This window comes from Oryctolagus cuniculus, chromosome 15 (genome assembly GCF_964237555.1).
Source record: "Oryctolagus cuniculus chromosome 15, mOryCun1.1, whole genome shotgun sequence".
NCBI classification, from domain to species: Eukaryota; Metazoa; Chordata; class Mammalia; order Lagomorpha; family Leporidae; genus Oryctolagus; species Oryctolagus cuniculus.
In genome coordinates, this window is record NC_091446.1 from 4,552,556 (window position 1) to 4,566,592 (window position 14,037).

Here is a 14,037-nt window from a genome sequence, read left to right on the forward strand (position 1 = left end):
TGGACACAAACTGGACCCACATGGGATGCCGATGCCACAGGGGGAGGCTTAACCTGCTATGGCTCAGCACCGGCCCCCACCTCGTTTCTTTATAAAGTCAGTCTATCTCAGGTATTTCATTACAGAAACCAGAAACTAAGAAACCATCCAATGATTTTGTGGATGTCAAAGATTCACCCAAAGATCACGCGATAACTGCAGGGGTCTGCATAATGGAGAGGGCGGGCGGTACCACCCTGTAGGCAGTCACCCAGCACTGTCGCATCACCAGCTGTGGGCCAGTGTGACACCCCCGGCCTCCTGAAGGGGTGCCCTGGGAGCACTCAGCAGCAACTCTGAAACATGCTCGCCCAGAAGTTGTCCTTGAATTTTAGGTCAAGCGTCCACTGACAGCACATGGGACGGGGTGGGGGAAGGGGAGGAGACAGAGAATCTAGTTGGAAGGTGTGATAAGGCAGCACTCAACAAACTCAGAACAGAAAACTTGCTCTCTTCAAAAAACGTAAAAATAAGAGCCATGAAGAGAAACTAAACGGAAGAGGTGATGGTCTTTTTCTACAAAAAGCAAGAGACAAAAGACAGAAGACAATCAAACACAATGGGAGACTCTGGAGCGGGCTCCAATTTGAGGGAACCCCTAATGAGAAGGGTGGAAGTTTGGGAAGGACGAAGAAACACAAAAGCAAATCTGAGGGGGTGGGTGCTGTCTTCCTGCAGAGCGAGAGGCCTTGGAGGGGCCTCTCCAAGGGGTGGTTGGGACCCTGCACCCTGCACCGCAGAGCTGGGCTCCAGTCCTGGCGGAGTGAGAGGCCTTGGAGGGGCGGGTTGTTGGGACCCTGCACCCGACACCACAGTGCTGGGCTCCAGTGCTGGAGGAGTGAGAGGCCTTGGAGGGGCGGGTAGTTGGGACCCTGCACCCTGCACCGCAGTGCTGGGCTCCAGTGCTGGAGGAGTGAGAGGCCTTGGAGGGGCGGGTGTTGGGACCCTGCACCCTACACCGCAGTGCTGGGCTCCAGTTCCGGCTCCGCTTTCATCACATCCTCCTGCTAATCTGCACCCTGGGAGGCAGCAGGTGATGGTTCAGCTACTGGGCTCCCAGACACCCATGAAGGAGACGCCCACTGAGGTCCTGCTTCCTGGCATTAGTCTGGCCTAGCCCCAGTTGTTGGGGGCATTTGGGAGTGAACAGGTGGATGGAAGATCTCTGTCTCTCTGTCTCCCTGCTTTTGTAATAAATGAAAACTAAGTACACTTTAAAAAGTACGTGGGCCAGTGCTCTGTACTGGGCTAAGCCTCTGCCTGCAGCACCGGCATCCACAAGGGTACCAGTTCATGTCCCGGCTGCTCCTCTTCTGATCCAGCTCTCTGCTGTGGCCTAGGAAAGCAGTGGAGGATGGCCCAAGTGCTTGGGCTCCTGCACCCACGTGGGAGACCAGGAAGAAGCTCCTGGCTCCTGGCTTCAGATCAGCCAAGCTCTGGCCATTGCAGCTATTGGGGAGTGAACCAGTGGATGGAAGACTTCTCTCTCTGTCTATAACTCTACCTCTCAAATAAATAAATATTTTTTAAAAAGTACTATAGTTTTAATGACTTTGTGACTATTTTAAAATTTACTTTCTATGAGTGAAGTTGAACATCTTTTCATCTGATTACTGTCACAGCCCTTGCCTATTTTCCTGCTGGGCTATGGTCTTACTTCTCTTTGTCAAATTCTTTATTTAGCGGCGTCATTAGCCTTTGAATATCATGTAAATTAAAAATGTGATCTCCAAAGTTAAATAAGTAAAAGTAAAAGACCACTGGAGAATGTCTTCATTTTTCTTTTTGTTTTATTTATTTGAAAGGCAGAGCTACAAAGAGAGAGAGAAACTTTCATATGCTGGTTCACTCCCCAAATGGCTTCAACAGCCGGAGCTGGGTCGATCAGAAGCCAGGAAACAGCAGCTTCTTCTGGGTCTCCTACATGGCGCAGGGACCCAAGCACTTGGGCCATCCTCTGCTGCTTTCCCAGGCACATTAGCAGGGAGCTGGATCAGAAGTGGAGCAGCTGGGACTTGTACCAGTGCCCATAGGGGATGCTGGCTCCGAAGGCAGCGGCTTTGCCCACTACGCAACAGCACCAGCCCCAAATGTCTTCATTTTTAAAAGACAGTTGCTGAGGCACCTGGGGGAGCAGCACCCCAAGGTCTCCCACTGTAAGGGATCTGCAGTGGGAGACACAGAGCTCCGTGGAGGAAGTGAAGAGATCCAAGTGCCCACGACTGACAATCCGAGTCCTAGCACAGCGGCCTGTGCTTTTCCTTCAGCCTCCCTGGATGTTGGAAACGTCTGGTGATGAACAGTTATGGAAAAGAGTACAAGGAACACTGGTCCAACCCGAGCAAGGGCAGACTCATCCCACCCAGAATCCTGGTCTCGTGCTGTGCTCCTGCAGGATGAGGGCAGCAGAGCTGAGGAAGGGGGCACAGGCCTGCACGTTCCCCTTTCTAGCTCAAGGGACCCCGCAATGAGCCCTAAATGCAAAGGATGCTCCAAAAAGCAGTGCTTCAAAAATACACATTTTTTTTAATTAAGGGAGAAACAACAGCACATGGATGATAAGTCGAAAACAACACTGCTTCAGAGCTCAGCCAACAAGGGGGTCCCGTGTGGTTTGAAGGCTCAGCCCTTAGGGGCCCCGCCCACAGGAGCCCCTTGAGAGCATGAGAGGCAGGGGCACCTCCCTCTTCCCTCCGCACGCGCTATCCTGCCAGGGTCTCCCTCATGCCGAAGGTCTCGTCTGCGTGCTGCACGAGGGCCCGTCTGGTGCAGCACTGATTTGGGTTCACTGGAACGGCTCTGCCCCGCTGTGATCCTCTCCAAGGTGGCTGTGAGAGCAGGGCCTTCTGCTGGTGCCACCCCTGCTGACGGGAGGGGGCCATGTGAACTCCCCGTGCAAGGCTGTGCACCCCCAGGTTCAAGGTCAGCGGATCACCCTCACGAAAACTGCCTCACTGGGAAACGGTCACGAGGAACCAGCTGGCTCCTCATCCCACCCACAATGACGCGCACACGACAGGGCTGGCAAACCGCCCGCCCGGAGGTGGCTTCTGCTGGACTCAGAGCATGAGGCCTCAGAGCAGAGCGTCCTCTGAGCCACCCCAGCATGTGCTGATGCCCAGCTGCGAGATGGACAAGGTTAAAGGGGCCACCCAGGGGTGCCCAGTGGGTGAGACCAGGGCAGCTGTCAGAAAGGAGCTCCAGGAGGGGAGGGGCTGAGGCTGCATGAGGCCGGCAGGGTCTTCCCGGGAGAGGGCCTGGAACACCCGCCGGACTCTGCCTCCTCCCGAGTTACCGTGGGGAGAGTGGGAGTGCACGAGGCCACAGGACCTGCAGGCCGCCTCAGGAAGGCCAGGGGTTGGTTCCCGGGGCTCCCTCCACGTTCCCCTGCCCTGTATCCCACACCCAGTCAACCTCGAGCCCCAGGCACGGCTCTCCCTGCGCTGCTGGACACCTGCTTGCCCGCCAAGTCCATCACCAGAGCCGTCTTCGCAAGGTCAGAAATGCCCAGGCTCCAGGGACCCAGGCCCCAAGAGCCCTTGGAAGCTGCTGTGTGGCAGGAGCGTCTTTCATGCGTAACGGGCTCCTGGTGGTCACGCTGCGCCTTATGCCAAGGAGGTGACCCAGTGGGGCTGGTTTCAGAAAGACCACCAGAGGCTCAGAGCCACAGTCCGCCCGCCACACACCCCTTGGGGAGAAGAAGGAGACAACGCTCTGGACGAGTCCGTGAGCCATGCTCGATGAGTCTCTGGGTGGCTGAGCAGGTGGACGTGCTGCCAGGGTTCACCTGGAGGGACATGGAAGTTCCACGCTCCCCACCCGCCCATGCCTGCCCGGCGCAGCTCTTCCATTATGGCCGATTCTGAGTCACTTCCCTTATAGCAAAGCAGGAAACATGTTTGCTCGAGTCCTGTGAGCCCCTCTAGCCAATCACAGGCCCTAAGGAGGGGTCATAGGAATTCTGTGCATAGCCCATTGGTCAGAAGTAGGGGAAACCCAGACTTGAGGTCAGCACCCCGTTGGAGGGATGAGAAACTGACCTGAAGGCTGGGACGCCCAGCTGGCGCAAGAGGACTGGGTGGGTGGGAGAGCTCCCCCGGCACCTGCTCATAGTTTTGTACAGAAAGGCCATGTGTGTTCTTCCCAAGCCATTTAGTGGGATTTTGTGACAAGCGTTGGGATAACAGTCCCCTTGGAGGCCCAGGGTCCTCCTGATCCTTCCTTGTGACCATGGAGACCCTGGGCCAGTCCTCTGCTTCTGTTCTTGGTACCAGTCTCATGCATGGCACCAGCAGACGAGCATCCGCGGGCCAGCAGGGTCTGAAGATCCCTCACGGCTCAGGTCCTGAGGAGACGGGAGGCTTGGGATGAGCACACCCTCTCGTCTCCTTGTCTGGCTCCGTCTTTCTGCTCATGCGCTGGACTCTTCCCATCCTGGGGTTCCTGGGGCCACCTGGGAGGCGGCCAGCAGGTAACTGTGATGTTGATAGTAACTGTCTTGTACAGAATGACTCAACCAACCAAAAAGGGGCTCAATGTGAGAATGTAAAAGCAGTACTTGTTAGAGGGAACTCATCTTGAGAGAACGGTTCAGTCTGTTTGCATATTGGAATACTAATTAACTTCCAATTACTGCATGCAAATTGATCTTTTATTTTCTGATATTTTCAGAGTACAAAACTAGTCAAATATTCTCTACGTATAGTTAATGGACAGGAACACATTTTACAAAGGTTCCAACAGATTAACAATAAGAATGGCTTACAATGCTCCCAGAATGAGTTTCTGATATCAGAATCACAAATGCCATTTTATGATGGACATCAAATGGTCTGAGAATAATTGATTTTCTGCTGTGTCTAAGGGAAAAAAATCCTTGAAAAATTAGGGCCACAACACGTAGCAAATATCTGATCCTCCGCTCTGAGCAGAGAGTCAGGGCAGGCACATGAAATTCAGTACATTACGAGGATTTTTAAGCACCATTCCGCATAATCGTTTTTCACGATACACAGGACGTTCCCTATCAACTGCAACGCGTAAGAGTTCACATTCAATGCTTTTAACAGTTTGCGAGCATGGATGCTAATCACGTGACTGTTCTGATAAAGGGCAAACTATTAATTGGAGTCCTATCTTTCCAGGATGGGTAATTCTTCCAATTTTGAAAATTATTATTCACCCTAGACTGTTATCTATGAATTGTTCATCCAATTTCAAGCTATAACTACTATTTCCACTGACCAAAACAGGCATATTCTTAATATTCAATTATGGCCTCTCATGCTACGAGTATAAAATATGATTTCACTATGCCATTCTTTAAAACAATCATGGGGCATCAATGTGAGTAAATGTGACTGTCAACCAAGCATTGATATTCAAAAAAATTGACACATTTGGACACACAAACATACATTTTTGCTCCCTGAATTTCATTTTATTTATGGGAAACTGCTATGATTTTAAGGGAAATATCCATTTTTATTCTGCCTATAAATTTTAAAACATGGATATATTATGGTAACCATAAGAAAACTCTGTCTTCAATAGTCCCTCAAGAAAGTCATAAAGGCATTCTGCTCCCATGCCTTAGCAAGTGCGACAAAGCTCGTCCTAGAAACGCTGGCAGAGTTTGCTGTGTTCCACAGGAGCCATGAATCGAGAAGTTCAAGTCCCTTTCTCCTAAGGAAGCCAGCCAGCAAGTGTGGCCGCGGCCTCACAAAGGAGAGTCGCCATACAGCGATAGGACCTCAGGGCGTCAGGGAGGCTGCGCCTAAGCGATAAGTTTCCCTCTATTATACTTTTCCTAATTAAGCTGTATCATGGTTTCACTGAGGATGGCGAGAGAATTATTTGGAGAAACGCTGATGAGCTTCCATGATTGCGGCTAATTAATACGAGTACCATTTCAGGCCGAAAAGTCTCTCTGGCTTCTGCTCTCAAAAAGTCGACCGATAAATGAACAGGAGTTAATGGGAGACCATCATGGGTCACAGCTCCAAACTTCCAATTTTCCCAAAGCCCAAGCAAGGAAACTGAGACCAGAGAGGAGAAACCCGGGCCCTGAGTCATTACTGTGCAGGTGAGAACCAGAGCGAGCCTGTCAGTCAGGGCCCCGTGGTATTACAAACAAGGTACAGTAAACCTTCCCACGTGGCTTCTCTTACGTCTGTTTATTTATGTGAAAGGCAGAGTGACAGAGAGGGGGAGAACTTTCACCAGCCAATTCACTACCAAAATGCCTACAATGACTACAGCCGGGCCAGACTGAAGGCAGGAGCCTGGAACTCCATCCAGGTCTCCCACCCTCGAGCCACCCTCTGCTGCTCTCCCAGGTGCATCAGCAGGGAGCCGCATCAGAAGCAGAGCAACCAGGATTCAAACCAGGGCTCTGACGAGGGCCGCCCAGTTGCTTAACCAACCACACCACAGTGTAGACGCCCAGCTGGTCTCTGAAGCCAGCCAGAGCCAAGCAGGCAAGTTCTCGTGAGAAATCGTACACAGGACGAGAACACCGACGTGAGCATCACGTGGAAAACGCCAGCCTTAAAACACGGCCGGCCACTCACCACCACATCAGTCCTCATTTTCCCAAAAGTCTTGATCAAGTGGGCATAGTGGTAATCTTCCATCTGTCGTAAAATCGCCGTCATGCAGGCCACGAAGTTTCCCTGCAAAGCAATCGAATGACACGATTAGGCGGAGAGGGGCATCACTCATGGAAAAACGGTGTCACTCAGGATTCTGAGACTGAGAACTCAGGAGACCGTGGACCCTGCACAGGATGCCCCGAGTCCCGCCACCCTCCACCCAAGGCTGACCAGTGGATGGGTACTGGCTACCGCCAGCCTCAGGGCTCTGTCCGTGTGTCTGTGTGTGGTGGTGGGGGTGGGGGTGTCTGTGTGTGGTGGTGGTGGGGGGGTGTCTGTGTGTGGTGGTGGTGGTGGGGTGTCTGTGTGTGGTGGTGGGGTGGGGGGTGGGGTGTCTGTGTGTGGTGGTGGGGCGGGGCGGGGCGCTATGCTTCATTCTCCCTAACTGCATTAGGTATCTCCCAAAACCAGGCTGTCTAGCCTGCAGCAACAAGCTTTCAAAGTCTTTGCATTCAATACACAAAAAATGAAAGGCAGGTGAACATCACAGCCATTTATATGCTGTGCTTTTTGGGAAACGTGTCATTCTTATTTTGAGGCAAGATGTGTGCACAGTCCTTCCCCTTGGGCCACGGCGAAGAGAGATCTTTCTCCGGAAGACCTGACGGATCCCTCATGGCCAGCTCAGAGGTGATCCCGCCGGCTCCGTGGTGAGTGATGCTCTCCTTCTCCAGCTACAGGAGGACCGGAGAGCGAGCCTGGCTCCTCAGAACGCCAAGTGGGAGACGGCGGAGGCCTCCTGCCAGGGAGAGCCAGGCGGAAAGGAAACGAGGGAAGAAAACAAGAAAGCAGCCAACAAAACCCAGCGTGGAGAAGGAAGGCTCCCGACAGAGGGCCGCTGCAGGCGGCCGGGCGCTGTGGGCTCCGGGCGGCCAGGGGCTCAGCAGCCCCGTTCAGTGGACTGCCATTCACTGCCATTTCTCATTCCTACTGCTTCTGGCTAACGCCATCATCCCTGCTTTTAAATATCTCCCCCTCAATTAATGGCACTTTTAGAAACCTAACACATATATTTTTCTCTCATTAAAAGAGTACAACTCTGGTAAAATTATGGGAGGAGGCAAAACTTTGCGACACGTCCCTACTTCTCCCCCATTAAATGAGCTCCCAAATTGCATGCTTTTACTAACTCCGCTTTTACCAGCAATATATTTGAATGCCTAAGTGTCTTTTATGTTAATTTGGGATATGCCCGCTGCAGAGAAGCGCTGAAGTCCAACACTTCTCCAATCCGTTTGATATCTGTAGTGTGCGTGCATTCCACAAACCAAACAAATACCACAACGACAACACAGTATCTTCCATTTGACCAGAAACATACATTGTTTGTGCGTGACGGATAATTGCCGAGATTTAGATTCCAAGGTGTGGAGTTCAGGAACAACACTTGTTCCACACTGGAGGGAGGATTGGTGCGACAGCACGACATTTACAAGCGTGCACATTCAAATGGCACTGCACCGAGCTGGGAGCAGCCACCTGTGTGTCCCGGCCATGCATTACGAGATGCCACCCTTAGACAATCGCCTACATGTCATCACGTGTGTTCGCGCACTGCACTGAGGTCACCAGACCCTGGAGACAACCACAGGACGAATCTCCTTCTTCACCCATTGTACAGGCAGAGAAACTGAGGCTGACTGGTTCTACCCTCTGAAGGAGTAAATGGCAACGCTGGCTGTGAAATCAGCGCTCTCCGGCTCTCAGGCAGGTGCCTAGTGGCTGCCCTAACTTCATTCCCGGCCACGCGGTGCACATCTTTGTTCTTTTTCTGAGAAATCGTCAGTCCACGGCTCTCCCACTCTGCAGTCATCAGGGAAAGCGGGACAAGGGCGAGGAAGGAGGAACAGTTGCACCCAAGGCAGCCGCCTGTGACCAGGTCTTTTCCTGGGAAGGACGAGCAGCCCAGCCCAGGGAGAAGGCTGAGGCAGTCCCAGTCCACCGGGAGGTGCTAAGTGAACCTGCTACAGTGCAAAACAGCCCAAGCGTGGAGACTCCCACACTGGAACCGCTGATCTCCACTTGGCTGTTACAATCATTGTACGCGATGTGCTTCACTCAGCAGATCAAGTTCAAAGTAGAAAGAGAATCCCTCATGACCCTGAGGGATCACGAGAACACGGAGGCCCTGAGTATGCGGCTCCATGGAGGTCAAGCGGCAGTGCACCAGGGTCGGGCCAGGCACTTGAACTTGGGCACAGTCAATTTGAGGGCAGGCTGCTATGGGTGCTGAGAAATTCAGGCAAGGCCAAGGGCAGGGGAGCCGATCTGACACAGAGAATACAGGAGAACACAGTGCCTGTGTGTTACGCATGGTCCTGGGAAGACGTACGTTTACAGTGGAGAACTCGTCTCCCTGGAAACGCATGGCACGGAGAAGCCAACCCAGTGGCCCCTTGTGTGACAATCATGGGGACTAATGTGAGCAGGTCTGGGAGGGCCCGGAGGACCGCTGGGCAGAGCCGTGCCCTCTTCAAGAAACTCAAAGGAACGTCTGCTCTGAAATAAACTGCGTGGGGTCGTCTCTCCTTTCCTAGGGGATGCCAGTCTTGCTATCTCCAAGTAGAAGTTCAGGACCCCACTAGGAAAGAGCTCATGCACGTGTTAGCGCTCACAGCAATGCTCCCCTCTGCTCCCTGTCCCCCAGGGACAGAGCCCCATCCTTGGGGCACCAGCCTCTTACAGGGATGCATCACCGCTGGCACGAACACACAGAAGCCCGGCAGGTGCACCTGTGCTTGCCAGGGTGGACAGAGCAGGTGTCTATGGAGGCCGCTTTCAAGACCACTCACACAATAGGAACCAAACGGGGGAGAACTGCGGACAGGAACCTTGAATTCTGTAGGCTCAGGAGACAATCAGCACTCTGCGCTTTAACTGACTTATTTTAGATGCACTTAGAGGAGTCCTGGGCAGCTTTTATTTTTAAGTGATGGGCAGGCTGGTGGTAGTCCGGTGAAGAGCTCATCCTGGGACTTGAAAAATAAATAAATACAAACAAGACATGTTCTTTATAACTTCAAAGCAATGCAAAATAAGGGCAGAGAAGTCGGGCTACACTTGCAGAGCATTTAAAAACCAGGCCATCGAATGCCTAATAATCAAAAATGTGAAGCTCATTAGTAATCAAAGATGAAAATGATATATCATCATTTGCCTGCTGAAATAGCAAAGAAGTATTTAAGTGATGATAATGTTCGCAAGGGTGCAGGGAACGAGGACTCTCCTGCACTGCTGGTGGGAGCATAAATTGCTGTAACCTTTTTAAAAAGAGATCTGGCAATCGGGTTGAAAAGCCTTGAAAAAAATGCTCATCTCCTGAGTACTTCTACTTCTAACAATCCACCTGAAAAGTAATTCAAAATAGGAAATTTTGTGCCAACCCATGTCCATTGTATTACAGAACATATCTAAAGGTTAAACAGCAGGTACTATGAGGGGTCGCAAGACAAAATAGAGGGCGCCCCACCCAATCCTAATCTCTGATAAACAACGAAAAACAAGCATGTGTTACATGGCACATACATGTTCTAGAAAATGTTATTTGTTCTTTGCTTGAAGTTCACATTGAACCGGGTGTCCTGTATTTTCACTTGTTAAATCAAGCAATCATACTATCATGTCACCATAAATTATTGTGCAACCACTAAAACATTAACATTAACCAATCAAATATGGAATGTTTTGATAACATGAGAAAATGTTTGAAAAACAAAACTGGAGGTAATCACATATACATAGCTCAGCAATACAAACAATATTTTCACAGAGAAAACAAAAAATGACTAGGAAAAAAAAGACTCCAGGTCATCATCAGGGAGGGAGAATAATAAGTCCAGATTACAGCAGAAAATACATTAATATTTTTAAAGGTGGCCCCGAGGAGTGCCTGGTTCCAGGCTCAGCTGCTCTGCTTCTACTCCAGCTTCCTGTTGATGCACACCCTGGGTGACAACAGATGATGGCTCACGCGGTCGGGTGCTCCCTTGGGAGGCCTGGATTTGGTCCAGGGCTCCAGGTGTCAGCCTAGCCCTTGGTGTTGTGGGCGTTTGGGGACCAAAATGCAGAATGAAGATCTCTTTCCTTATCTGTCTCTGTATTTCTGTCTTTCAACTAAAATGAAAATACATGAATAAAAAGGTTTCCAGCAGTCCTCAAACAGAAAATACCTCATCTGGGAGGATGGGTCAGTACTCCTGCCCCCACGTCCTGAATCTCCTAGTCTCTCATCCTCAGACATCTTTCCCAGGGCTCCCCCTATCGGTATGGGTGTGCACTGCTCATTGAGAGCTGGACTGGACTAACCTCCCACCTTGCCAACCTTCCTCAGTTCTAAACGTCTGTACCCCACTGTGTCAGGTAGGTGGCAGGTGGCATGGGGCACAGGTAGCATGGGGCACAGGTAGCATGGGGCACAGGTAGCACGGGTGACAGGTAGCATAGGTGACAGGTAGCATGGGTGACAGGTAGCATGGGTGACAGGTAGCATGGGGCACAGGTGGCATGGGTGACAGGTAGCATGGGGCACAGGTGGCATGGATGACAGGTAGCATGGGGCACAGGTAGCATGGATGACAGGTAGCATGGATGACAGGTGGCATGGGTGACAGGTAGCATGGATGACAGGTGGCATGGGGCACAGATAGCATGGATGACAGGTAGCATGGGTGACAGGTAGCATGGGTGATAGGTAGCACGGGTGACAGGTAGCATGGATGACAGGTAGCATGGGGCACAGGTAGCATGGGTGACAGGTGGCATGGGGCACAGGTAGCATGCGGCACAGGTAGAACTGAGCACCCACAGAATGGAAGACAATGCAGCACGAGCTGAGGTGCACACAGGCAGAATGGAACACAGGCAGAAGGGAAGGAAGAGTGGAGCTGTCCTGGCACGGAACACAGGTGGTGACAGGCGAGCTGAATTGATGTGAGGTGTCCCTGCAAGATAGAGAGAGAGAAGTGAAAAAGAGGCTGGAGGATGGAAACATGGGAGGGATGCTCCTGTCAGAGTCTCTGCCCAGCGTAAGGTTGCAGTGTAAGTGCACCAGTTAGTGGTTCTGAAATATCTATGTGAAAGGCACAGGAGCACAGACAGGTCTCCCACCCTCTGCTTCACTCCCTAAATGTCTGTCACAGCTGGGGCGTGGCCAGGCCAAAGCCAGGAGCCAGGAGCCAGGAGCTCAACAGGTCTCCCCATGGATGGCAGGGGCCCAACTACCTGAGCCATCACTGTTTGCCTCCCAGGGTGCACAGGAGCAGGAAGCTAGAATGGGAAGCGGGGCCAGGACTTACATGCAGCCACTCCAATGTGGGATGCAGGCTGCCCAAGCAGTGCTGAATTCTACCCCAAATGTGTGAATTAGAGGGAAAATCCCAAGGTTTAACTCAGCTTCGAGGAATTCACGCTTAGCCTTGTGACTGGGTAGGAAGCTGCTCTTGGTAATTCCGTAGAGAACAGCCATGTCACTCACCCTGGCCTCCCCTCCGCATGCAGCCCGCGTCCACTCTCCGGGACACACAGCCAGGATGGCTCTACACTCCCACGGACCTCACACCACAGAGGCGGCAATACGGCAACCAGGATCCCCGAGTGTGGAGGGAGGCAGCAAGTCTGCACAAGCAGGACCCGGGCACTGAATCCGGGCCTACACCTGCTATCCAGCGACGTCCTGCTGGGAGTGCTAGCCAAGGTCTTGCCAGGTGAGGTTTTGAAGCGGAACCTCTCATTTACGTGGTTCAATCTCACATATATGGAGGAAACAAGCCTGCCTAACACACTCACCACTAGAAAGGAAAGAAACATTAATTGTCCAGTGACCCTTTTTAAAATATCACCAAGCAACACTGGGAAAAATTATCATGATTTGGTAAATTCTGAATGCCTTTGAATTTGGGGAACATTTAGGTCCAAAAAACCAACAATGCAAAGCAGTGTTACAGAGGATACAGAGAAAGGGCATGTGAGAGTTGAGTCCATTTAGAAGGTGAGGCTGACTCAAAATCAATGTAGATACGCGCAGGTTCTTGGTTACAAAGGCTTACACAGCACAAAGCGTTTCTGCTTACTAGAAAAAAAATGCCACTGGTAGAACTATCCTAGGCTGTATTTTCTATGAGGAAATCCAAGTGAGAAAAATCAGAAATCCAAAAAGCTCAGTGAAAGTCTCCAAGCCTCCTAAGCTGGCCCAGAGTGAAACTGGCCACAGCACACAGGGGCTTCCACGCAGCAAACCAAAAACAGTTCAAGACGCACATTTATTTCCACGTCCTCACATTAACTTGGCAACAAAGAACATTCTGGAAACTATGGACTCAGACACCAGGACACAGAGAGACACAAGAGCGACTAGAGGATTCTGGGAGAGGAAAAGTGAGTGGTGAGCGATGACCTCGAGGCAGGAGGGAGGTGCTGACCCAGCGGGTGGCCTGCCCACTCCTGGAGCAGGGCCCCAGGGTGGTTCAGAACTCGAGGGGCCAGGCACTCAGAGAGTGGGGCTGCCCCGGGGTGAAATCACCAGCAGCTTTATCGTGAGCCCCCACACCTGCCTGTGCACCCAGCGTGGCCAAGACCACGAGCCCTTCACATGTGGGCAGAAGACAAGGGTGGGACCCAGCACGGCAGAGCAGAAATCCTGCAGGGGGCACTGGCTGGGAGCAAAAAACATAAATTAAGAATTTGGGGCAAATTTTTTATTTTCACAAAATAATAGAGTCAACGGTAAAAATTGTTAGATGTAATAATTATGGTCAGCAAGCAGCAGGATACAGGCTCAAAATCCAAAAGTTGTCTTTCTATACACCAGCAGTGGACCGTCCAAAAGTGAAAGTCAGAAAAAGAAGAACATCAGAATATTTGAGGAAAAAGTGTCAGACTTACATATTCAGTAATGTTGGCATTGAAAATGCTGGGAAAGTAATGAGAGCTTTACACAAATGCAAAGACGCCCACGTTCATGGACAGGAGGACGTAGTAGGGCTGACAGGACAGTGCTCACCAGACGACCCGCAATTCAGCACCACCCTATCACAGCTCCAGCTATGAGACACATCCGTGATCACATTTCTAGGAAATGTTCAGGGCAGGCAAATGTGAGCCAGGAAGTGGGGAAGCCACAGCCAGGGGCTGGGGCGTGGAGGGAGGTGAGGGGGTGACTGCTAATGGGGACAGGTTTCTTTCAGGAGTGGCAAAAATGCTCTAGAAGAATGCTAGGAGCTCCGTGAATGTGCTGCAAAGCACGAAGCTGCAGACTTCAAATACATGAACCTAAGGTACAGGAGTCACCATTTAAAAACCACGAACATTTTCAATATAAAAATTAATGATATGAGGCGGCGCCGCGGCT

At 51.4% G+C, this 14,037-nt stretch overlaps 1 protein-coding gene across 2 annotated transcripts in view; it reads right to left on the bottom strand.

Annotated features, from left to right (window-relative positions):
- DOCK1 (dedicator of cytokinesis 1) overlaps positions 1–14,037 on the bottom strand; it is a 494,355-nt gene that overhangs the window by 174,385 nt on the left and 305,933 nt on the right. For both annotated transcript variants that reach the window (XM_051833503.2, XM_008274844.4), the window contains exon 28: positions 6,612–6,713. In XM_051833503.2, the coding sequence (XP_051689463.2) occupies positions 6,612–6,713 (102 nt within the window). The remainder of the gene's footprint in view (positions 1–6,611; positions 6,714–14,037) is intronic.